Source organism: Dipteris shenzhenensis, chromosome 2 (assembly GCF_047967505.1).
Source record: "Dipteris shenzhenensis isolate YYH24624 ecotype China chromosome 2, Dip_SZ_1.0, whole genome shotgun sequence".
NCBI lineage: Eukaryota > Viridiplantae > Streptophyta > Polypodiopsida > Gleicheniales > Dipteridaceae > Dipteris > Dipteris shenzhenensis.
The window spans coordinates 51,253,835-51,279,282 of NC_141597.1; the positions used below are offsets into that span (position 1 = coordinate 51,253,835).

The window sequence follows — 25,448 nt, forward strand, 5'->3', positions numbered from 1 at the left end:
TGACAATAAGTGAATGAGGAGAAATAAGCGCATGAATAGGGGAAACGTAATATCTTTGCTGAGCAAGCGCTCTCTCATCCAAAAGATCGATTGTAATTGTTGCTTCACAAAGATCCCTTAGTTTCGAGATACACTTCCTATTTCCTTGGCATAACCGCTCTAGCGAGACATGGGAATGTGCTCTAAGAACGTACATTATGCCCATGGATTTCTAAATTGTCCAGTCACCCAGTCACATAGCTATAGCCAATTACGAGGGGCACATCGGCCCGTGGTCTACGCAAGAGCTATGGCCAATTAGGAGGGGCGCATCCGTGGGTGGTCGTAGGAGGGGAGGGAGGTTCCAAACTTGAGGGAATGGCCCCCTACTCAAGTATGGGGGGACATACTCATAGCTCGAACATTCATTTGTTTTATTAATTCCCGGAGAGCTTTGGGTTTTGGGTTTTTATGTAGTCCCTTGCAAGCTCCAACCTTCCACCTATGGAGTCCAGGACTCTTCTTGCACATTCCCTCTTGGGCGCTGCAGCTTTCCAATCCAACTACCCGAGATTTTGCACTCCCCGTCGCTTCCTCTGTAGAGCACACTCGCAGAGCCTTACTTGTCATCAATATGGTAATGCGGCATGCAGCCTGCCTGAACGTGTTCGGCTTGTCAATACATCTTGCCAGAGTTGGAAGAGTTGGCTTTTGGAAGATTGGGCATGGGGCGATCCTAAGATGATCAGTCCTTCGCGTGATTTCCAAAGGGAACGACCCACATTTGTTGATTATGTTAGCGCCATGGAAACTGAGCTGAGTTCTGGATTACCTGAGAAATACTGCTTGTTCTTGCCATTTGCACTTCCTGGTCTACAAAAGGCGAGGAAGACACAACAACAAGTTTTGGTTTTCATCGGCAGGGCTGTTCTAATTTTAGGAGTTGGGCTCAGCTTGAGCAAGCCAGCGTTGGCATGGCCTTTTTCATCCCAAACAAAGACAACTTCCGCGGGCAAGTCGGAGACCAGTCAATTGCAAAAAAATCAGGCGGACATGATTCATCAACAGGAAGACGAGAATGCTGCTTTGCACGTATCCATTGAATCCGATGTTGCTGCAGGAAACTCTCAAGGCAATCAAAAGGGGAAAGATGAACCAGCTATGACGAAAGGAGAGGAAGCGAAAGCTGCGCTAAAGATGTCGAAAGAATCAGAGGAACGCATAAGCGAAAAGTTCTGGAGTGGTATTCCTACCCCGGAGGGATCTCGTATATACAGTCTGAAGTTACATCTCGACAGGCATCCTGACGACGTCAGGGCTCTTGGACTGCTCCTCCATGCAGTCATGGACCAGCGAGACATGCATCGTGCAATAACAGTCCTTGAGAAATTGGTCGAAGTGCAGCCTGAGGAATTGGAATGGAAATTCATGAAGGCGTGGACTCACGAGTGTCTTGGAGAGCTCTTGATGGCTAAGGCAGGCTATGAGGAACTTTTAAGGCTACGCCCCCTATCTGCCCGTGTCCTCCAGGTGATTTTCTCTGGGAAAATAAGATTTTGTTTTTGGGTTATCATCGAATGTCAGCCATTGCTTTGAATTAGCAGCTGAGTTGGAAGCCCAACTCTCCAACACCTCCTCTACAATGCCAGCATTTTGCAGCTTTAGTTTGAACTTATCAACTATCTCTGTGATGAACACCCAACATCCTAGACTGTCATTCGAAATATCCTTGCAACGGGCAAGCCCCATATTCTTCTACGCAGATTGAGGCGGGTCAAAAGTTGGCCAACATTGTCAATTTTCTTTGACCACCAGATGTTCTCACATAGGGAGGCGTCCCCCTTCAGGCAGTCACAACCGTTCCAATCAAGCAGAGAGCCAAGTTGCTTGCATGAAGCTACAAACGCTATAACCAAAATCTGAACCTTTAATCCTCAGGGGAAAATGAGAGAATTTGCGGCTATGGGATGTCCTTCCACTTCCTCAATCTTTTTCCAAAGTACTTTTCTGTGAACCATTTGATGATTTCACACCAAGGGGCTGAAGCAATCCAAAGTCTGCCTACCCATTTGGAGAGCAATGAGTCTGCCTTCTTGTTGAGGTCAAGAGGGCCCAGCCCACCAAGCCCTTTGCTAGCTGTGAGACCTTTCCATGGGATGCTGTATGTTTTCCGAATCCTTGTATGGTTGGCCCAAATTGAGCTTCTGATGAGCTTCTCCAATCTGTTCCACTAAGTTATACTAAAAGTTCCAGATACTGTAGACAAGAGAGTGGAAAGCCAATATGTGCTTAACAACAATTGTGTTAGCCTGGAAATTGAGGCTCTTACTCATCCAATACTTGAGGCTGTCCTTTGGTTTCTTCATGAGCCATTCGAACCTTTGTTTGTCCTGAAGGAGTGTTAGAAACCATGAGGTAGTATCACTCAACCTCACATGCAGTGGAATAGGATCAACTCTATCCTTCACACTCAATGATGCAACTCACTGATGAAGACCTCATGCAGAGGATGGAGAAGAGTCAGCACATGAAAGAGAGAGAGAGAGATAAATAGAGAACTCAGATATAAACAACGGGCAAGATAAGCTCAGAGGTGAGCACAAAACAACCAGCAAGGGCTGGGCCAATAGGTGAGAACTTCCTGCTGCTGTAGATCTCAGAACACTCCTTCTCCATGCTGCCTAGAAGGCTTTAGTAGTTGATGAGAAATGGGAAGAATAAGGGGGGGTTATTTAGGAGCAGAAGCAGCCGACTTTAGTGGGCCGATATTTTGCCCCGTGCACCTATTTGCTGGAGCTCTTCACTGACCTGCATACCTGCTTCCAGATGCTAATCTTTATCTATAGAGGTGGAGAGCTCCGAGATCTACAGCAGTAGAGAGTTCTACCTTTTGGCCTAGCCCTTCCTGCTTGTTTTGTGCTCCCCTTTGAGCTTGTCTTGCCCACTGTTTGGTGAAAAAATGTGTGTGTATTTGTGCGTGCGCATGCGTGTGTTTCATGTGCTGTCTATTCTCTATTCCTTTAGTGAGGTCAGTGAGTTGCACCTTGAGTGTGAAGGATAGAGCTGTCTATTCTCTATTCTTTTAGTGAGGTCAGTGAGTTAATCCTTGAGTGTGAAGGATAGAGCTGATCCTATTCCGCTGTGTGTGAGGTTGAGTGATTCTACCTTGTGGTTTCTAACCGAAGGAAGGAATCCCTCCACAACAAGGCGACCCTGATTCAACTCAAGTTTGCACAGAGTTTTTTGGTGTCTACACAAGTGATTATTTGCAGCTTTGGAGTGTATTGCAGGCAGAGATGGCATCCTCTACAGGTATTGCTCTCCCTTCCTCCTCTTCTACTCCTCCTTTCATCCCTAACTTTGGAGAATCCGGGAAGCTGGATGGGACGAATCCAATCTGAAAGGATCTGTAGAAGACATACAACACATCACATATTCTCTCTCTCTCTCTCTCTCTCAATCGGCTCTTCAACTTGAGCATGGATGAGGGGGATAAGGTACATGACTACTTGACGAAAGTCAAGGTGGTGCGAGTTCAACTTGCCCCGGTTGATCAGAAGTATGACTCAAGTGAGCTAGTACTGCTAACACTTGGGATACTCCCACGGAGCTTCAAGGTTTTTGTAACCACTTTTACAGCAGGAGAGAGGACCAAGACTCTTACGTTCGAAGAGCTTGGACCCTTGTTGCTGCAGGAGGAGGCTTGGGAGAAGTGGTTGAACAAAGAAGATGACAAGGCACTCTTGGTGAAAGACAAACCTAGCAAGGGAAAGTCTAAGGATTCCAAAGGCAAAGCAGAAGATGCAGAGAAGAAGAAGAAAGTCAAGTGCTTCTACTGTGAGAAGCTTGGCCATTATGCTAAAGATTGTTGCCAGAAGAAGGCCCATGAAAATATTGATGCAATGGAGCACCTTGTGCATTGGGCATTACTGAGGGCTGTCCATTCAGTGGCATCAAAGCAAGTGACTGTTTTTGGACCCCACTGGGCTCTCTTGCATGAGAATGCCTCTTTCTCTACTTAGATCTCAAAAGAGCATGCATAAACTCAAGAAACTGTGTGAGTGTTGCCACTCTACTCATCAACTATGCCTTGAACAAAGCATCGACGTCCTCTGCATCCTCAGCCTCTTTTGACTTTTAGACTGAGAGGCACTCACACCAAAAGGATTTACTGCTTGCTGTGCCTCAACATTCTGATCATCCAAAGAGGCTCCCTCATGCATAGATTGCTCATCTTTCTTATCCTGAGAGGACTGCACTTCCATATCCCAATCTCCATCAGTGCAAGACATATTTGCTGAGTTCTCCTTACTGTAATCCAATTACAATAGGCAGTACTTCACCAGAGACAACCACAAGCTCACCTCCTTAAAGAAGATGGTGATGTCCCAGCAATGGAACCATGAAACCGGCCTCAAGGCCAACAAGAGGGCAACTAACCAACCGATGCTTTTACATTAATAATACTCAGCAAATATTTCAAATAGAAATTGGGAGCTAGAGTGCTCCTACCCAAGAATAAGGACACAGATTGGCCCCAAACCTTGGCGCCCCTTTTGGTATTTCTTTATTATTTGGAAGACCCTGAAAAGGATTACACAGTAGTCACAAATCCTCTAGCATTAAGAGCACCCCACATTCCATTAGGCATCAATGCCCCTTTGCCTTGGGCCTGCTAGGCTCTGCCTTCATCAAGCATTGTAATCTGTCCCAGGCACTTGCATAAGAACCTGGAACCGTTACTAGCAATCAATTCTAGATCACACAGTTCCCTGCCTGCCAACAAATGCTCCCGGGACAACTGATGTGCTCAAGCTCGCAGATGAAAGCATAAATGACTATCCGACAACTTCGGTGCATCCATCTAAGCCCATACACGAGATATGGCATACCGATTGGAGAGTAACCTTTCCACACTGCATTACAGGCAGTTGCCCATGCAACCAAGATCCACTTGCCCATGCATGCAACCCGAGATATTTTCGTACAGCCTTGTACATACTTTGCTGTCCGTCCATCCAGCTCTGAAGACCCATACATCAGCCGCACACAGCCTAAAATGCGTACAGTCCTGATCAACCTCAGCGCCCATACAATCGTACAAATAATCTAGAATCTGTATTACAGGCATGCAACTCCGTACAGCCATACTCAGCGTCCATATGGTAGCTCCGTACCAGCTGTTCGTACTCCATCCTTGGAGAGAATGTGTCCCAGAAAGTGAATCTCATGCATTAAAAACTGTCTCTTCTGTGCATTTGCCTATGTTTGCTGAGTTCTGCAAATATATTACTAAATGCTTCTTTTTCTCTGCCTCATCTTTTGAGAACACTATCATATCATCAAAGAAAGTGCCCACAAAAGATCTGTACTCTTGAAAGATTCTAACCATCACCGGTTAAAGGTGGTAGGAGCATTTGTAAGCCCAAATGGCATAACCAAGAACTCATATAGCCCAAAGCTGGTCTGAAAGTTTTCTTGGACACATGCTCTGGGCGAATGCGTATCTGATGTTGCCCACTCTTAAGATCTATGTGGCTGAAGATATCCGATCCCTCCAATTTATCCAAGATATCATAAATTCTTGGAATGGGAAATCTGTTCTTGATGGTTATCTTATCCAGTGCACGCTAGTCTATGCACATTCTCCATGAATCATCCTTTTTTTGCACTAACAGCACTGGTGAACAATAAGGAGATGAACTGGGCTGAATCATCCCCTTCTAAAAGATCCCTCACCTGGCTCATGATCTCTTCCTACTGGGCTGCACTCACCCTATATGGTGGCTTGTTGTGTGGGCTACTGCCTGGCACTATATTAATCCCATGATCCTCAGGCCTCTCAGGTGGAAGTTTCCCTGGCAAAGAGTTAGACACTCTCCAAACTGGTTAAGGAAATCTGCTCACTCTTTTCCCAGCTTAGAGACAATAAATTTTGGATTGTTAGACTTAATATCCTTTGCAAAAACTAAATACGCACAAATATGGTGTTTCATTATTGAGCAAATAGCTGAAGTAGATACAACAGGGACTGAGTCTCCCTTAAGTTTGATATCTAATACATGTGTCTTCCCTCTAAACTCCTCGCTGTCCACAAAGCTCTGAATGTGCAAATGGAGCTTTCGAATGATAGAGGTGACCGGAGTGCTAGACTGAGGACAAGCCAAGCCTCTTCTGCATGGATTTAAAGTTTGCGTGCTAATGCCGGAGAGAGAAAGTCTGCATGAGCCCTTGGGTCAAAGAAGATTAATGACATTTGATCTCTCACTTGGCCCCATGCCTTGCATAACTTCCTAGCATCCCCATTGTGCTGCTCGCTGATAACATCAGGCATCAATCTTGCAGAGGGCTTAGGCTTCTTGGCTTTCTGCTCATCCCTATCATCCATTTTTCCTTTGTGCTTATGATTTGGGCATTCCCGTGCCACGTGCCCCTCTTCCTTGCAGTGGAAGCATATATCTTGCAGCTTTCTTTTCTCAATGTGACAGCCAATCAGAACCTTGTCTACCATGCTTCTTCCCTTTATTGAATGGAGACTTGGAAGCATTCCATGGCTTCCCTGCTTTCTTAAACCTGTCAGCTTATTGCTCTTGTGACCGCTGGTCTTTCTAAGCAACAATGCATCAGCTGTAGTTGCATTTTCAATTAGCTGAGACATGCTCGCTACCCTTGTCTTTTGTGCAGTAGTCTCTAATTTCTTGGGGCAGCCCACAACATTATTTTTCAATTTGCTCTGACAAAGGCACATGCCCAATAAGAGCTAACCGGTAATAGGGCTTCCCAAAACTTTTTATTATACTCTTCTAAGTTATGACAGTTGGTTTCATCCAACTTCCACCTCAAATGTAGTGGTCAGGCAAGTAGCTAAGAATACCTGTTTGAACTGAACCTAGCTGGTTGGTGCTTTGTTCTGTAGCAACAAATTGGTTCACCACTGTAAAGCATTTCCCTTCATAAAGGTGGCTGCCTTACGCTCTTAGAGGACTCAGTGAAGTTTCCCACTGAAAAGGCTGTATCAAACTGTTGCACAAAGCCTTCAGCCTATCTTAAGCCCCATTGAACCTCTCAAACTTCACTGCTTCCCCACCTTCCTTGTAATCCTTTGCCTTTCCTTTGGGTGTCAAATTGTCATAAACAGGTGGCTGCAAAGATGGAGGATGCATAGCATTACATCCATCTTGTCCTGCACTACCACTACCCATTGGAAGGTTTGCCAAACCAGCCCTAGGCATTTCAAACATATTCATGGGAGCTCTAAAATTACCTTGAATTCCTGGCTGCATGGAAATATACCCATACATTATGTTTTTCATTCCGGGCTGCATATCCCCACACATATTCCTTTGCGTACTTTGCATTCCAAGCTGAGAACCCATGGGGTAGTTTCTAAGCCTTCTAGGATTATCTACAGCTTGACCAGCCATAGCCTAGAACACTGAACCACCACCAAAATACCCTGGATGCAAAAAGGGTTGGGGAGAAGCTTGCTGCGCCTGATTTGCATTCTGAAAAATATTCCCTTGGCCATGCATATCCGTACCAGGACCATGAAAAGATTGTTGCAATGGAGCACCATGTGCATTTGGCATTACTGAGGGCTGTCCAGTCAATGGCATCAAACCAAGTTACTGGTTTTGGACCGCATTGGGCTCTCTTGCATGAGAATGCCTCTTTCTCTCGTTAGACCTCAAAGGAGCATGCATAAACTCAAGAAACTGCGTGAGTGTTCCCACTCCACTCATCAACTGTGCCTTAAACAAAGCATCGGCATCCTCTGGAGTCTGCATCCTCAGCCTCTTTTGACCCTTTAGACTGAGAGGCACTCACACCAAAAGGATTTACTGCTTGCTGTGCCTCAACATTTTATCATCTTGAGAGGCTTCTGTTGGGCAAATTGATGTAATTAGGATAGATGCTATGGGACACGTGTGTGTCTATCTAGATTTGATATGACTAAGTCACGGACCGTGGAGTAATTGGGTAGGTGGCTAAGGCAATTGAGACGATCTCATCCATGAGGTCAAGATCTATTGTACTTGACTAAATAAGGCTCTCTTTGTTCATGAAATATAGTGTGTAGTTTTGTCTGTCTTTGAGCTCTCGCTTTCATACAGCCATGCTTCATTTCTACACTCGCTAGCTCAGCTCTCCTGTCTATTTTGCCTTCAATTGGTATCAGAGCCTTGGTTACCTTCTTCTACCTCATCTAGTTCTTGAATTGGAGTTTGTCTGCCTGAGCTTCTAGCTTGCCATAGGACCTTTGTTTCTACCAGCTGCGTGCTCTTGTTCAGTCAGCCAAAATCTCCCCACAAGATTTGCACGTTTACCTCTCTTTCACCTTGAAATGTCCTTTATTGAACTACCTTAGGAGATTCGTGAATCTTCTAGCATCACTTGCTCTCCCTTTTGTGGTTTTTTCTACCCTCTATGGATTGTTAAGAGTGGAATATGTCAAACTCTTCTTGTGTGAAGCATGTCTACCCTTGTCACGACGCTTGAACCTCTCGGCCCATCATCTGCAAAAATAGCAACGTTTGATTTTTGAGATCGCGTTGCTCATGTCCATCTACTACTCAATTTTGTTTACTTCTACATGAGATTTGCCTATCAAATCTATCGTTGTTTTACTTCTACATAGAATCTGTGCTGCCATACTCTTGCTCTATTTCAACATAAATTATGATCTCGTCCTCCTCATGGGATTGAAGCAACAAGCTTCAAAAGCTTGGCAACGAAATACGGTGAGCCCTGTGTAAAAGAAATCCTGACAAGGTACACCACATAGTAAAAGCCAGCAGGATTTTCCCATTTTGGTAGATTTTCCAATGGAATGGTTGAAACAATGATACCAAGAGTTTGGGCATCCATTATTTGAATCACAAAAGAGCTAGAGTATTCTGTTGGCGATGTTAGGAGTTCTTGGATTGTCTTTTGTTCGACTTTGTAATGTTCTAGATAGTCTCCGTGTGGTGGTTTGCATGGTTGTTTATAACAACAAAAATAAAAGGAAATTTGTATTCTCTCTACTCTGCCATTTTGAAGAGTCTCTCCCACTAGGCCAAGTGGGGTAAATTGAGAGTGAACTCTAGATGTTTGCATGTTATACTAGTTAAATTTCATCTTTGAAAAGAATTGGACATTGTCTTGAGAACACTGTCAACGGTAAGACCTTCCTTTAACCCTATCATGGGCACTTTAATGAAGGTGGATAAGTTGATGGAAATGCGTTCCATACGTTGCAGACGAAAGTAAAATTTATCCTTACGAAGAAGGACTTTGGAGTATTGCAAATGGGAAAGAGAAGTAGTCATTAATGAGGGATGTTGAAGCCACATGGATTGCTAAGATGAGAAAGCTCTTTCTACACCAAAGCTCATGGATATTGTTGGATCACTCATGGAGGAAGAAAAGAAGATCAAGCAATGGCAAGGATATCATTATAATGAAGCTTATTTCACCAAGAAGACATTCAAAAGATCAACATCGAAGACCTTCTCCAAGAATAAAAGCAAGTGTCATTTTTGTGGAAACTAGGTCACTTTGAGAAGGACTGCTTCACTAAGAAAAGGCTTTCTACAAATCTCGTCAAAGAGGGTGAAGATGAAGAAGAAACGAAAGGTGTTGAGACCATAGAGGAGGCCAATTTTGTCGAACATGAATGGGCTTTTTAAAGCTTAGTGTGTCGGAAAAAGGGTTCTTTGCCTCGGGAAGTCCCCTAGAATGATTGTATTTGCTTTGAGTATGAGTGTGAGTTTGTCTTGTTTTGAGTAATTCATAGTGTCTGTGGCTACTCCTAGTCATTTTACCGACTTGTGCTTTAGACAAACTTAAAAACAAGGAGACTTGTTTTGTTATACTCAAGTCGAGGTAACATGACCTCGGAAGGGTTAGTAGACATTTTCTTTTAGAGGACCGACTTTTATATTGTATTTTGTTGTGTTTCAAGTAAGGTTTAAGGAATCAATGTCAAGGTCCTTGGTGAGGGTGACACGGCACAGATTAGACGAATCTCAGGTTGAGGACCTAGGTGTACCTAAATGTGTAAATTGCCAAAGGGGCAAATGGAAATAATGTTATCCCAAGAGAGGGGTAAAAAAAGGGTGCATGGTAGGGGCTTCCAATTAGGACATGTGGCATCCAGATTCGTCTAGGTAGATGAGGGCTTTGGAAAAGCTAAGCTGGTGCGAAATCATACGTAATGATTTTGAGTAGGCTTTACCAGAGGTTGGCTAGGTGGAAAGATATTGTGCCTATGCTCGTGATTTTGACAGGAAGTTTTGGTGCTAGTAGTTGAGTCGTATCATGTTTGCTTTTACTCCATGTAGTGTGATGGTCTGTTTAAGCAGGCAGTATGGAAGTCTTTTTGTACGGTTGGTTGTGATAGTAGGCACGAGTGTAAAAAATATGGAAGTGTTGATTCCTATCCTTGTTATACCTCCTTTGTATAGTAATAGAAACAATTATGTGGGCCTTGAACCTTCCTACCAGTTCAACAACATCAGTCTTGTCCATCAGCTCAAATATTTCAAAATGTGTTCTCCGATTCAGCTACATCTATAGAAGGTAAGAAATCACAGACTTTTGGGTGTGAGCAAGGATGATGAACTTCTGACCATGAGACTCGTTGGAAAAGCCACCAAAAGACTCAGAAGTACCCCAAGGGTCTAATTTCTCGAATTGCTATTTTTGCTTACCACGATCCAATAATTATGTAGGCCTTGGATTTTTACCAAAATGGTACGAATGAAATCAGAAGATGGGGAACAATATTCTCTCTATGAACAGCCCTGATTCTTTCATTTTCAAGAGTACTTATAAAATCAAAGTAGGATGTGAGAATTAGAGCTTATATGACAATTAATGCTTAGATGGGGACAATCACCTAGAGAACAAGTCATCTTCCCATTTGCCAGTCCCTCAAGCTCTCCCATACACATGGCATCTCTCCTCCATCCTTTCCATTCAGCTTTACACCATGAGGCTCTTCCCCTCCCTCTTTCCTAAGCACCTATGCACTACCCTTGCCACTCAACCCGAGAATCAAGCTTGCCTAGCTCTACGCCTCCCCAGGGTACCTGAGCTAGTCTTGTGTACCCAGTACATGTCAGATACCAATCCGTGCACATGACATACTTCCCCTCCTCTAAGAACTCACTCTTGAGCTCGCTAAAAAACCCGGGAAGGTTGTCTGGAGGTTCTGTAATGTCTCCCATGTTGCATCCTCCTCAACACGATCCTTCCACTTGATCTTGTATTCCGTGATAGTTCTATTACGAATCTGTCTATCACGAAATTCAAGAATAGTTTGAGGTTCGTGTGGAATAAAAGTCAAATCTATAACTTCTATTATTTCTTGAGGAGAAACAAGTTGATCATCCACACCCAGTAACTCTTTCAGTTTGTTGACATGAAATACTGGATGTACTTTAACATCAGGAGGCAATTATAGTCTATCTGCAACTGGTCCAATTCTTTTAATAACCTTGAATGGACCACAGTACCTGGGGGATAACTTCGGAACCAAACCAATACTTAGGCTCTTGGATTCCTTGGGAATACGCAAATATACCATCGTTCCTTCAGAGAACTCTCTAGGTGAACGATGTTTATTAGCATAAAATCTGTCGCGATCTTGGGCACTTCTAATAGACTCCTTGGCAAACTACAACATTTCTTGCATGTCTTGCAAGAATGTCTTTGCAGCATCATTTTGGATTCCCTTTAACCCAACCATAAATGGTGACTTAGGTTGAAACCCGTACATAAGCATAAAAGGAGTAGCGAGTACTAGAAGGCTTTGCACTGTTATAAGCAAATTCTATCATAGGTAGATAATCTTCCCATGAAGAAGAAACATGAAGGAGCAAAGACTTGGCAGCCCCCCATCCATATAAGCAATGATGAAGTGACTGCTCAACAAACGAGCACCTAGGACAAGTGGAGTTTGCTCCGAACTTAGACCTCCACCTGTTCACTGCAATCCCTCCATGAATAGAAAGCCAAAAAAATAAAGTGATCCTTCTATTCTTGCGGGATCTCCAGAGCCTCCTCCAAAAGACTCTTTGCAAATCAGCTGAAACCTTATAGCTCTCCCAATAAGGGGATTTGGAAGGCCTCCAACCTCTACAGCTGATCTAAACCTCCTGGCATTACTTTCCGTAGTGCATGATCTGAGGAACTCATACTTAGAGTAGTTTCTAACTTCTCAAAAACAAGTGTCCAAAAGTTACTTGTAAACTTCGAGTCCCTGACACTGACTGTGTTAGAGGGCAAACCATATAGCTTAAACTATACCCGGATGTCCAGCACTAGGAGCATCATGACACTCCCAGAGAATCTTGGATCGAAGATCCGAAACATCTGGCACACATATCTTTCCATTCCGGAACAACAAGCCGTTCCTTATCATCCATTGATCTCCCGCCACCTATACCGTAGGTGGCACAATCCCTGAGTCTTGGTCAACCGTGGAGCTCCCATCTTGGACTTTTTGCCAATAAGAATTGAAATGACTATCAGTTGCGCAAAGCCCTCTCAAGGATTGAAATAGGTTTGAAGATATTTCCGTAGATGACATAGCATTTACAAACTTGACTCGACTTAAGGCATCCGCCACACTATTCAGCGAACCCTTTCGATAACGTATTTCAAAATCAAAATCTTGCATTAACTCTGCCCATCTAGCCTTCCATCCCCTCAATTCAGACCCATTACACACATACTTGATTGACTGATGATCGGTCAATACAAGAAACTTCAAACCATACAAGTCGTGTCTCCAAACTTTTAGAGCATACACAACTGCATAGATTTCTTTCTCTAGGGTGGGCCAACGATATTGGGTGTTGTCTAGCTTCTTACTCTCAAAAGCTACAGGTCTGCCCTCTTGGAATAAAGCTGCCCCAATCACAAAATCACTCGCATCGGCCTCTAAAACATGAGGCCAGGTAGGATCGGGTAATGCAAGAACGGGTGCTTCCTTGATAGTTAACTTCAAGGTTTCAAAAGCCTTGTTCAATGCATCATTCTAAGAGATCGGCTGGGTAGACCTGCACCCACGACCTTTCAATATGTTTGTCAAGGGTGCCGTGATGTGTGAATAATCACGCACAGACTTCTGTAGAAATACCGTGAATCCTAGGAAAGAACGAAGTTGTTTCATAGTCTGAGGGATAGGCCATTCTAAAACCTTCTGGATACGATCCAGATCAATGCTAATACCTTTAGAAGAAATCTTGTGTCCTAAGTAAATGATCTCCTTCATAAAGAAGTCACATTTACTCATCTTGGCATAAAGTTTATGCTGTCTTAGTATAACTAAGACAATTCGGAGGTGTCCAATGTGATCCTCTAGCGTTCGGCTATATACCAAGATGTCGTCTAAGAACACGACAACGAATTTGCCCTGAAAATCCCGGAACAAATCATTCATCATTTGTTGGAAGGTGGTAGGAGCATTGGTCAAACCAAAAGGTAATACGAGAAACTCTTAGTGGCCATACCTAGTTCGGAATGTGGTTCTATCTATGTGTTTAGCATAGATACGGATTTGGTGATAACCCGTACGCAAATCAATTTTAGTGAAATACTTCGCTCCGGCAAAACGGTCTATCAAATAATCGGAACGAGAAAGAGGGTATCGATTCTTAATTGTCACTTTATTCAATCGTTTATAATCTATACACATTCTCCACGAATTATCTTTCTTCTTTCTTAAGAGGACAGGTGCTTCCCAAGGTGATTTACTTAGGCAGATATAGCACATATTCAGATAATCTTGTAGCTGTGAAGCTAACTCATCCTCCTTAAGCTGGCTCATCCTATAAGGTGGCACACTAATAGGTTGAGCCCGAGGTACTAAATCTATGCGATGGTCTATTGTCTGTTCTGGAGGTAAACCTTTCGGTAGTTGAGCAGGGAATACATCCATGAAAGCATCCAACAATGTTCTCAATTCACGGTGTTAAAACACACTTAAATTATTCTTGTAACAGAGACAACAAATGAAGAAAGCGGAATCAAAACACACTGATACACATCATAATGAGAAGTGTTTAATATATTCCGAAGCTGCATTGCAGATAGAATAGGTCCTTGAGAAGAGGGAATATTATCACACTGAATACAAAATTGGATGTTCCTTCCATCCAATCTGATTAGCGTGGGTTTTAAACCACTCTATTTCGATTAAGAAGTCCACATGCTCCAAGTGCATGACATAGCACGTAAGAGCAGCTGTGTAGTCTTGAATCCGGATAGAAAGCGCTTCAATCTTGCAATCACAAAACTGCTTCCTAGCTGGAAGCTGCACCTCGTAGGTGTGGCCAGCGCAAAGGGAACCACAGTTGCCGACACGGATGGGAAGAACAAGAGGAAGTTCTTCCAGTCTATCACTGGTATCGGGGAGTCAAAGTCTTTAGACAATGCCTCCAAGAAACATTTGACTCAGGCGAAGAATGGTCGTGCCCGTTTCCTTCGTACCTTGAAGCTAAAGAAAGGAGGACGTTGCTTCATATGCGAGGAGCGGATCCACACTAGGGATGATTGTCCTAAGCACAAGAACCAAAAGCAAGCATCGGGACCGAAGCTCCATGCGGGTCGAAGAACCAAAGCTAAGGGAGCTAATCAAGTTTTGATGACAGGTATTTCTGTAAATGTCATTACCTGCCTACTTTCTTGTAATTGTACTTTTAATAATTCGTATTTGGTTCCCATGATCTTTTTGGAGTTTATGGAGAAGTTAGGGACCAAAGAGTTCACATTCTCTTTGACTCGGATAGCTCTCACAACTTTGTTAATTACAAACTTATGCAGAATATGGGAGTGTCCACGATACCTAGCGATTTGGTATCATCATAGATGCACGCGTAATTCATGGCCTCTTGCAAAGTGGTACACTTGTTGTTCTTGATTTGTAACTTGTACGAGTCAGGCAAACCATCCATAAAGAAACCTAACAAGGTCACTGGATCTATCTTTGTAGCTCTGGTCTGCAAATTCCAAAACCTCTGAAGATAACCCTCAAAAGTCAGATTCAGTGTGGACATATCGAGAGCTTTGAGCTTGCCTACGATATCGTAATCTTCCTCCTTCAGAAACTCTTTCCTGAAGACCCCTTCGAATTCTATCCATGTTGTAGCCTTGGGTCAGAGTTCCTTCCACCACAATAAAGTCTTTTCTAACATAAATCCTACTGCAAGCTATATTTTCTTGTCATCCGGGTAAGGGTGAAACTGGAAGTGTACTTGCCACTTGTGCAACCAAGTGTTAACAACCTCCTTAGTACGAGACTTCTGATCTTCTGGAAAAGGATCGGGAGTGATGTTCAGACCGAACACTGAAGCCATGGCATCCATATGCGTGAGGGCCTGAACAGTGCTAGTCAAAAGTGTGAGTGTAGTCTCAATCCCTTGGAGTTGCTGTGTCAACCCCTTTGGATTCGTGTTAACTTGCTCAAACTTTTCATCAAGAGCAATGGTGAATTCACTGAAGGCTGTCTTCGTAAGCAGATCATCGTAGAGACCCTGGTCATCCTCTGCATGGTAGTTCATATTGTGGTCTCCCATCGCAAGCTCAGGGTCTACAGAATCAGCCATAACTGAATCGGATCTGATGAGAAAATAGGCTAGAGAAGAGAAGCAAGCAGGTGGCCTCGGAGCTAGGAGGTAGAACCGAAGTGAAAGCTGGCCAGGAAGGAGGCGATAAAAGAAGAGAAAGCTGGTCGATGGAGAAGGTAAGCTGGCTGTGTTGAGCTGATGCAACAGCTCGAATTCTTGGACGTGGGATTCCGCTCCTGGTTATCCGTACGAAGTGTTGCAGCAGGCCGTACATGTAGTCTGGCTCCCGTGCGTGAAGATGTAGAGGGGCTGGGATGCTGCGCAATTTATAGGCTATGGGAGAATGCAAATCGGCCGAACTAATAGCGGGAGAGCAGGCTTTTAGTAAAACCCTGCTTTTCCAAAAGCTCACCCCCCAAAAACAGAAGGATAGTGCTTTTTTAAGCCTCCAGGCCTCCTCGAAAAGCAACTGGCCTAGATTGCGATCTAGCCCTATCCTGCTGCACACCTTCTTGCGGTCCCCTTCTACGTGCCATCACAACCCTTGAGCAGCTAGCTGACGCGTGGGATCCCCTTTGGTTCGCCCCAGCAGTGCGCTCTCTCCTGACTCCCTTCTAACGCCTCTACCTAGACCTCACTACTTCCTCCTAACTACACCTCTCTCCCTCTCTCTCAACTTGTCACTTCTTGCAACGAAATGACCCTGCACTCTCTCTCTCTCCTTCTATCCCAATCTAATACCACTTCCCTTAATCGATGAACCAGCAGACACTTGCAGGGTTTGAGTACGAATTTCGAAATTAGGGCATACCTGGAGAAAAAAACGGCCAAAATTCTCGCAACCTGAAGTTCCTACCTCAGGAGTTGGCTCTGATACCAACTGACACGACCCCAACACTCCTAAAACCTTTGATCTGCAAGCAAACACAAGAACACACCAAACATGAGGAAACTGTGTAGGTTGCTCACCACCCAACCATGACATCTACGGGATGCGATCCCGAATCAGGAGATGTCCCCTCCGAGCCACGAGCTGACCTATTGGCACGAACTCCCAACTAGATCCTAACCAGCCTAGTGTCCCATACCACCAGGTGGCGCTATGAAGCCTGGGATCTGCTGTTGGGCCTTGAGCTACGCTATGATGCAGGTGCGCGTCCGCGACTCCATCCAGGATCAGACCTAGCACCTGGGAACGAGACTTGCTCCCATCGGCTCTCTGAGAACTGAACCCTTAGGCCCTTTATATAGACTCGGAACTCAAGCACCAAAAATAGCGAAGACCTCTAATTGGTTCGTACCCTTGCCACTCAACCCGAGAATCAAGCCTGCCTAGCTCTAAGCCTCCCCAGGCTACCTAAGCTAGTCTTGTGCACCCAGTACACGTCAGATACCAATTTGTGCACATGACATTCCTCCAGCAGCCAGCTTTCCCCATACAGATCCTGTCCGTGCTATCTCAGCCCCTGTAGGACTCTACTCTCAGAAAGAGCCCCTATTTTCTCAATTCTATGGCCCTATCCTCTTTAGAAGGTTGCTGGAAGGCTTCTCCACTCAAGATATGTTGAATTGAGGATTGGATGGTGAAGTCTGCAAGTTTTCACTCAGTTTGGCTTAGTTCTGTTCATATTTCCGCAACACCTCTCTTCTTTTGTATGTAGAAGCTCTATAATGGCTGTAGATGGTGCTTTTATGTGACTGTTTTGAAGACAACAGAGTATTACACTATACTCTGGAATTTTATCCTCAGATTGGTGGAAAAGGGCTCAGTTGTTTGTGCCCCACGTTCAAGAATGTACTCAGATTATTTTTAGTTGAAGGAAGCTATCTTCTTCAGTGTTGGCTGAGCCAAGAAGCGTTTGACCTGGGAAATCTTTTTTTCCAGAGATCCTGTCTTTCAGATATGGTCGTGTGAACTTTTCTGAGTTCACACAACACAAGATTGAGTAAATAAATAAGAGTAAATAATAATCCTTAAATCACTGAATTTTGTAAGAGGGTTTCTACCCTCACATATGGAAGTGGGTGATGACTAACGATGGAGGTGGGTGACACTCTTCTAACCTTCTATGCCTCACATCGCTTACAAAAGTAGCCTTTATTATGTTAAGGTCTTTTATGTTTAAAGTCAATCCCTACCAAATCTTTGAAAAACAGATTTGGCTGCATATTCCTCTTTTGTTGCTCCCGCTGTTTTCAGCATCAATGAATCTTTGACAATCTGATCAGCTATAGAAAGATAGCTCTTTGACAGGAATGGGTGGTGGAAATGGAAGGACTTCGTCATAAATGACTCGAAGAGAGTTTTTCCATTGGACTTTGTGCGTAGTGTTGTTGTAGGTAACTCAATGAGTGGAAGATATCTCTACCACATGGTTTGTTGACCATGTAGATAATGTTTTGACCAAATGCAATGAATTGCTATTGGTGGCCTTTTTTCAACCCTCAGATTATTGGTGAAAAGTGAAAGAAACTGCAATGTCTTTTCAAGTCATCAAACATGGCTTGCCAATAATCATGTGCACATTTGCTATCCTTGTCGAAAACTATGGAACATGGTTTTCCATTATCAACAGATAGGCACCTAAGGAAAAGCAACTTAAGACGTCTGTTCACTACTTTTTGCAGCAGTACAGTATGAGATCATGCAAGCCAGGCTTATCTTTTACATTGAATAGGCCTTTAGTGGTTCGCTTCTTTGTTGGTTGTTTCTGTTTTGGCTGTGTAAAATGCAGGCTTGATGTTTTATGTTCTCAATCTGCTACGTCTGCGCTTAGGATTGTAATGATTATGATTAGCTTCGGTGGCCTTTTCTTGTGCTGACCTGCCATAAAATTACTTTTTAATCAACTGCAATAAGCGTATATTGTGGATGTATTGAAATCATCACTTTTGCAGTCGCATAGATCATCATTGACGCTCAAGACAGGTGTGGAGTTGCTTTGCTGCTTATAATGTACTATGTTATGACGTTTTTATGTGCATGGTCTTTGGTGCAGGGATTGGTTACGATTTTGAACCGAGTCGGACAAGGAAAAAAAGCGTTTGAATTGATTGAAACAGCTTTGAACAGGGCTCTTATTGAAAACAAAGATGTTGAAGGCAGAAACCTAAGAATGCTTCTTGGTCAATTTTATACTCGGAAGGTGAGTTGCAAAACAGGAGTGATAGAGGTTCGATAAGAACAGTGCTTCTTTTTTCTCTTATCTAGTACATTTCACTGTCACTTTCCTTTGCTTTTGTTCCAATATCATGTCAGACTCTAGGATGGGTGTGATAAGCGTTAGTGTATTGCTTGTGATGCTCATTAGAAAGAATATTGATTCCCCTGGGGACTTTGACCTTCGACTTCAGGATGGGTGTGGATGTATCACTTGTGATGTGTCATTAGAAAGAGTATTGATTAATCACCCTAGGGACTTTGACCTTTACATATATTGGAATCAAACTGAAGAACAAAAATTGGTGAAACAAAAAGGGAAAGAGAGGTACGTCAGGACTGTATAAGGAAAACTCATGAGACTATTCACATAGGGAGTTGGACATACATGATCAATGAGTCGGGAGAAATGGATGAGCAAGAGACATGAATTGAGAGAATCAGATGGGCCAGACACCTCCATATATACATAGGTCTTTGTAATGGGTTTTTGTTAGCACTCTAGACGTGAAGGGCAGACTCAGTTATGACAAAGGCTAGCACCTAAGGAGAAGGCTAATAAAAAGGTAGCTCTTTGCTCAAGCTATCACTACATGTCAATACTATTGATTTAATATTGGTCTCTTCCAAATGAGCAATTTTAAGCCAAAAATGCTTACAAGCTAGCTAGTAGGGAAACATGTTACGAAGTCAAGAGAGTGCACAAAGGAAAGGAGATCACACAATGTGGGAATGGAGAGATGGAAGTGTGAAAGATTATTCTACCTCTACAAGCACATATGCAAAGAAACCATTAACAAGAAGAACTCGACGTGAAGAAGAAAAACACTTTATTGTCAGACCGAAGTCTCATTACAACCATCTTGAGTCCTCCTCATCCCTACAGGGCTTGTTGGAGGACGATGAGCTACATACCTTCCACACACACACCTACAATTATTATCTACTGAGCTTCTACACTGAATACAAAGCATCGAACCATAATAACGTTGGAGTGGATCCGCATAGTCTGCTGCCAACCGAGAGATTCCAGGACAGGAGCTGAGCTTAGTGATGAGCTCTACTCTTAGAGAATTGCACCATCTCCAAAGTGAGCAGAAATTACGGGTGTTGCCAGCTTCATGTACACTTCAAGACCGCCACGTAGTGTCCATGCAAAGAGTCGATCACACCCATGCTCACGTGAGGTTTGCTCTCCTCCAACACCCCCCTCAAACCAAACGCTGGGAAGGTGACCATGAGATGAAAAATGATTCACCATAACAGGAATGCACAAACAAAGTGCTTCTCAGACAAAGGTGACATGAAATGAACCAAAAATGCGCCGCCCCCCCCCCCCCCCCCCTTACGAAAACACAGATGAAGGAGTAGGGGTCAACTGGTTCAAAAACAGAACATCGTTCATGATAAAAAAACTGAGATCTTAAAAACAACTTCAACATAGTCGATGCTTGGAAACCTTGTGAAGTCCCCCTTATTTTGATGTGATTTTGAAGACAAACTTTAGAAGGCCCAGTCATCATCAATGTCTGAGCTTGGATCGTCGACACAGAGATTCGCTCTATGCACAGTCTCTTTCTTCACTTTCTCCTTGGAAGCTTCATCATCTCATTTCTTGAAGTAGAAGCCATCAGTGTGACCTGATCTCTTACAGTAATCACAGTTTAGTTGCCTCCGATCACCCTTGTTTGCTCCCTTCCTTTTATCAATTGTAGCATATACATGTAATTCCTCTTCTGTGTTGGAAACTTGACGACGCTGTTCATCTAGTAGGGTGGCGATCATCTCATGGAGTGAGATAGTTGCGTTAACTCGAAGTATTTTAACCATATCATTATACGTTGGAGGGAGGATCGATAGTAGAACAGCTTTGGAATCATCGTCATCACATACAATTCAAATGCTCACCCAGAGTACTTAGCTTCGTTGATTCTCTCTTAGTCTCCATTCCTAGATCCGGTGGCTTTGATACCAACTGTGAAAGATTATTCTACCTCTACAAGCGCATATGCAAAGAAAGCATTAACAAGAAGAACTTGACGTGAAGAAGAAAAACACTTTATTGTCAGACCGAAGTCTCATTACAACCATCTTGAGTCCTCCTCATCCCTACGGGGCTTGTTGGAGGACGATGAGCTACACACCTTCCACACACACACCTACAATTATTATCTAATGAGCTTCTTCACCGAATACAAAGCATCGAACCATAATAACGCTGGAGTAGATCCGCATAGTTTGCTGCCAACCGAGAGATTCTAGGAGAGGAGCTTAGCTCAGTGATGAGCTCTACTCTCAGAGAATTGCACCATCTCCAAAGTGAGCAGAAATTACGGGTGTTGCCAGCTTCATGCACACTTCAAGACCGCCACGTAGTGTCCATGTAAAGAGTTGATCACACCCATGCTCACGTGAGGTTTGCTCTCCTCCAACAAGAAGATCACTCAAGATAGGAGCCAACACTTAAGGATGGTTTAGCTATCAGCCTTCATAACATGGAAGGCTAGGAATGATCCACACCATACAAGGGGGGTGACCACCCGATATTTAGAATCAAGTCCCTTTCCAAATCCTTTTTATGATGTATACCAACCAATCAAGCTGATGTAGATTTAAACCCCTTTAGTGACCTAGATGTACTAATCTCAACACTCCCCCTCAATATGAAGGTAGAGTGTTGCACGGACATCAGGTGCTAAAAGATGGAAAAAGCCTTTATCAGTAACATGCTTTATTACAAGGTTTTGGATTATTGCGGAGACATGGTATTAACTCCATAATGAGGGTAGTGTATTGATTACAATGTGAGTCTATGTTGTTGCTTCACCTTCTTGAAATTATTATGCATTGCACTTTGGTCATTCTCACACAATGACCAACAAGTCTGTCATCCTCGCTGAAGTAATATGTGTTGGCTTAGGGTTGGTCACCTCCCACACCTGTGAGCCCCCATATGAGGAGTGCATTGGGGGGCTGGACCATAGAATGATAGGATGGGACATGGGGCTGCCAGGTGGGCAGCACATGGACTGCCATGTGGGCAGAGAGAGGCCAATTGTGTGGCAGAGGAGATCCCCTATTTGAGGGCAGATCTGGCAGAGAAGGTTCCAGAGGCTGTCCATACTTGGAGAGGACAGAATTGCACAGGAAACTAGCAAGCAAGGGCTGCGTGGCCAGCTGCGTATGGATCAGTACGGAGCTGACACGTGGCTGTATACTAGGGCTGAAGAGAGGCGGAATCTGTAAGAAACAAAGGCACAGCAAGAGTCAGCTCTATGGTAGGGTTTTTGGGCAGGATAGGGGCACAAGTAGGCCCCCAACAGCCTGGGCTAGTGGCTGGATGCCACGTGGCCAGCAGGGCAGCAAGAACCTGCAAGAGAGGACCCTCCCTCTCCAGTCTGCTGGTAGGGAGACTTGAGTACACTGGCAGGAACTAGCCAGTTAGCTATTTTGGGGGCAATCAGCCCCTATGAAAGGGGGCACTAGGGCCTCCATTGGCATCACTTGAATCAGCAATCCAAGAGCAGGAAGGAGCAGCAGGAGGACCATCCTTGGGCCTATACTTAGGAGGTGAAGGAGACCTGCAAGGGCTGCAGACTTAGCGCAAGGTGCTGCCCACCTAGGCTGGCTATCCGCACAACAAGGTGGGATCGATCACTGGACAGAGAGTCTACATAAGCTTAGAGGAGCACGTGGGCTTAGAGATCTAGAGGTGCTAGGCATATGGTAGTAGGACATTTTGGTAAGATCAGAGGACCATAGCTTGGTGGAACTCCACATATCCTTTTCTATTGTTTCCAGTTTGTGGATGGACGAAAATAAATAAGTGTTGCTTCTATATTTGTCATTTATGTACTGTTTATTCTGGTTTGCACACACACATGAATGGTTGTGAAGTACACACAGCTAATGAAGAGTGAAACACTTCGGTGTGTAATTCCTGGGCTTCTCTATCAGTCTTCCGCTGCGGGATACCCTGTGGTGGGATTTTCATTTTCTAACATGGTATCAGAGCTTTTGTGGAAGTTTAGGGAAGTGGAGCTTGAAGGCAAGGACCTTGCTCAAGGACGACCTTGTTAGGGGAATTAGCTTCCACGTCTAAAGCATTGTACCCAGGAGGGAGGCTAAGTTTCAGGCAGGTGGTGTTCGAAGGATTGTACCATGGAGGCTCAGGTTCAGGCAGATGTATGACACTCTAAATTCTTTACCTCATTAAGTTCATTATCATGGCCGACAGATATCGTATCATTATTTGGTGAAACGGGCAAGCTCGATGGGACCAATTATTCATAATGGAAAATGAAGGTTTGGAGTCACGTAGTGCTGAGAGAGTCGTAAGGGAACTCGACGGAGACAAAGCTTTTGCCTCAGGCCACTGTAATACATCAACTACAGAAACACTGACAACACTCACGGATCTTGTTTTTGTGAGAGCATGGGAGATTCGGGATGTAGAAGCCTTGGCTAACATTGTGGGTACAACGATTATAGATGGCGAACTCTTCTTTTGAGGCTTGGACAACATTGAGGGACATTTTTGAGCTCAACAACGAGGTGAGAATCTTGGACCTCGAGACGGAGCTGTACATCATGAGGATGGATGAATGGGCATCGATACAGGAACACATCACCAAGGTGGTTCGGGATCAGTTGGCGGTAGTTGGTTCAAGATCTAGCTCGATCAAGATGGCAAGGCTAATGCTGGGAATGCTCCTCTGGAGCTACAATGGTTTTGTTACTACGATGATTGCAGGGTAGAGGGCGGCACCGTTGACTTTTGAGGAGCCGGTTTCATTGTTGCTGTAACAAGGAGATCGCGGCAAAAAGTACGAAGGTATTGATAAGGATGACAAGGACCTAGTAGCTCAGGATAGGGGCAAAGGCAAGGGCAAGGGGTAAGCCTTGCAAAGGCATGCCCAAGGACAAATCTAATTAAGGAGAGGACTCTTCAGATGAAGACAACAAGAAGAGAGAGAAAGAAATGAAGTGTGTGATGAGCGAGGTCATTTTGTGAAGGATTGCAAAAAGAAGATGGCTGATTTGAAGAAGCAGGGTGTAAGCTTAGAGTCAGAGGAGTTAGCTCAGTTGGTGGTCACAGAGCAACTTTTCTTAGTGGCATCTTTGAGTGCCGTTGCGATTAGGTATATGGACCTGGGTGTTATTTGCAGGATGTCCGACATTGAGGATTGGTCAGAAGAGGAGTTATGGGGCCATTTGGGTACTTGGTTGGTGTTGCTGACACAGAGGGGCCTCTTTGACAAGAGTGTAGGACTCAGGGTTAGACGGACGCTGTGACTGAAACTGGCCTCTAATCACTCAGAGGGCAGTGGAACTAAACCTTTAATCACTTGAGCACTTATTTACAGCTCACAAAGCATATATTACAACCATTAACCATTGCATGATCACCATTTGGCATTTACCCATTTGTTCACAAACAAAACCACTGAAAAAGGAATGGAGGCTAGAATGCCCCTGCTCAACAAACATAGACAAGTGCACCTGATTGGCCCCAAACACCGTGGTGCCCCTTTCGGTATTTATTTATATTTCACAGTGAAATGATTACAAGTTGCATCTGGGAGACCTTCCCTGCAGAGCACGCAGCCCCAATTCACTGAGCCTTTGCAAGGCTTTCAAGCATAGAACACGATTACATAAGTGCACTTAACCCATAGGCTCAATCCAAAGGCATTCTCTTTTCTGAGTGCAATTTCATTGGCTGTCCAGATGCAATCACACTGCACCCTAGCTGCACTCTCTTTGAGTGGTTTCCAGATGGCATTCACAAAGATTTTCAAAGCTCCAAAATAAAATCAGCAAAGTATCCAACCAAAGAATGATTCTTGTAGCACTGCCTGGGCACTTGTGAATCAAGAAAGAGGCGGCACACGAGACCAACCAATAGCTTATGGAAAAAAGAAATTGCAGTAGCAAAATCACAACTCACCAAGCCCTGAAAACTCGAACCAAGTCCTCAATCGCCAAGAGGACATAGTAGCCAATGCCCAACTGCATTCTCAGCCAAAGAGGAGTGCAAAGGCATGAAGAAAGAGCATTTACAAGAGCCGACCTTCAAGAATTCCACTGAAAAATGCGAAAAGAAGCACTTCTGTCACGAAGAAGTGGGAGTTTTTGGGCTCAAAAGAAGCGTGCTTCAGAGAGGAATGCATTGAGAAGGTTTTGGAGAAGTTTCATCGCCGGAAAGTCCTCCAAAACTGAGAAAAACCAGTCAACCAGCGCGTGGGACCACTCGAAATTCAACAGAAAGCTGTAGCTTTGCAAGAGGAGAGGAGTCATGGGGCCATCTGGGTACTTGGCTGGTGTTGCTGACACAGAGGGGCCTCTTTGACAAAAGTGTAGGACTCAGGGTTAGACGGAGGCTGTGACTGAAACTGGCCTCTAATCACTTAGAGGGCAGTGGAACTAAACCTTTAATCACTTCAGCACTTATTTACAGCTCACAAAGCATATATTACAACCATTAACCATTGCATGATCACCATTTGGCATTTACCCATTTGTTCACAAACAAAACCACTGAAAAAGGGATGGAGGCTAGAATGCCCCTGCTTAACAAACATAGACAAGTGCACCTGATTGGCCCCAAACACCGTGGCGCCCCTTTCGGTATTTATTTATATTTCACAGTGAAATGATTACAAGTTGCATCTGGGAGACCTTCCCTGCAACTGAGCACGCAGCCCCAATTCACTGAGCCTTTTGTGAGAGAATGGAGAGTGAGAGAGAGC

The 25,448-nt window shown here is 44.1% G+C and overlaps 1 protein-coding gene across 1 annotated transcript in view; it reads left to right on the forward strand.

Moving 5' to 3' along the window:
- Positions 1-438: 438 nt before the first annotated feature.
- LOC147904946 (uncharacterized) overlaps positions 439-25,448 on the forward strand; it is a 39,123-nt gene continuing 14,113 nt past the window's right edge. Inside the window, exons 1-2 of the mRNA XM_087392982.1 lie at positions 439-1,509; positions 18,536-18,682. Of these exons, the coding sequence (XP_087249108.1) occupies positions 484-1,509; positions 18,536-18,682 (1,173 nt within the window). The 5' untranslated portion in view covers positions 439-483. The remainder of the gene's footprint in view (positions 1,510-18,535; positions 18,683-25,448) is intronic.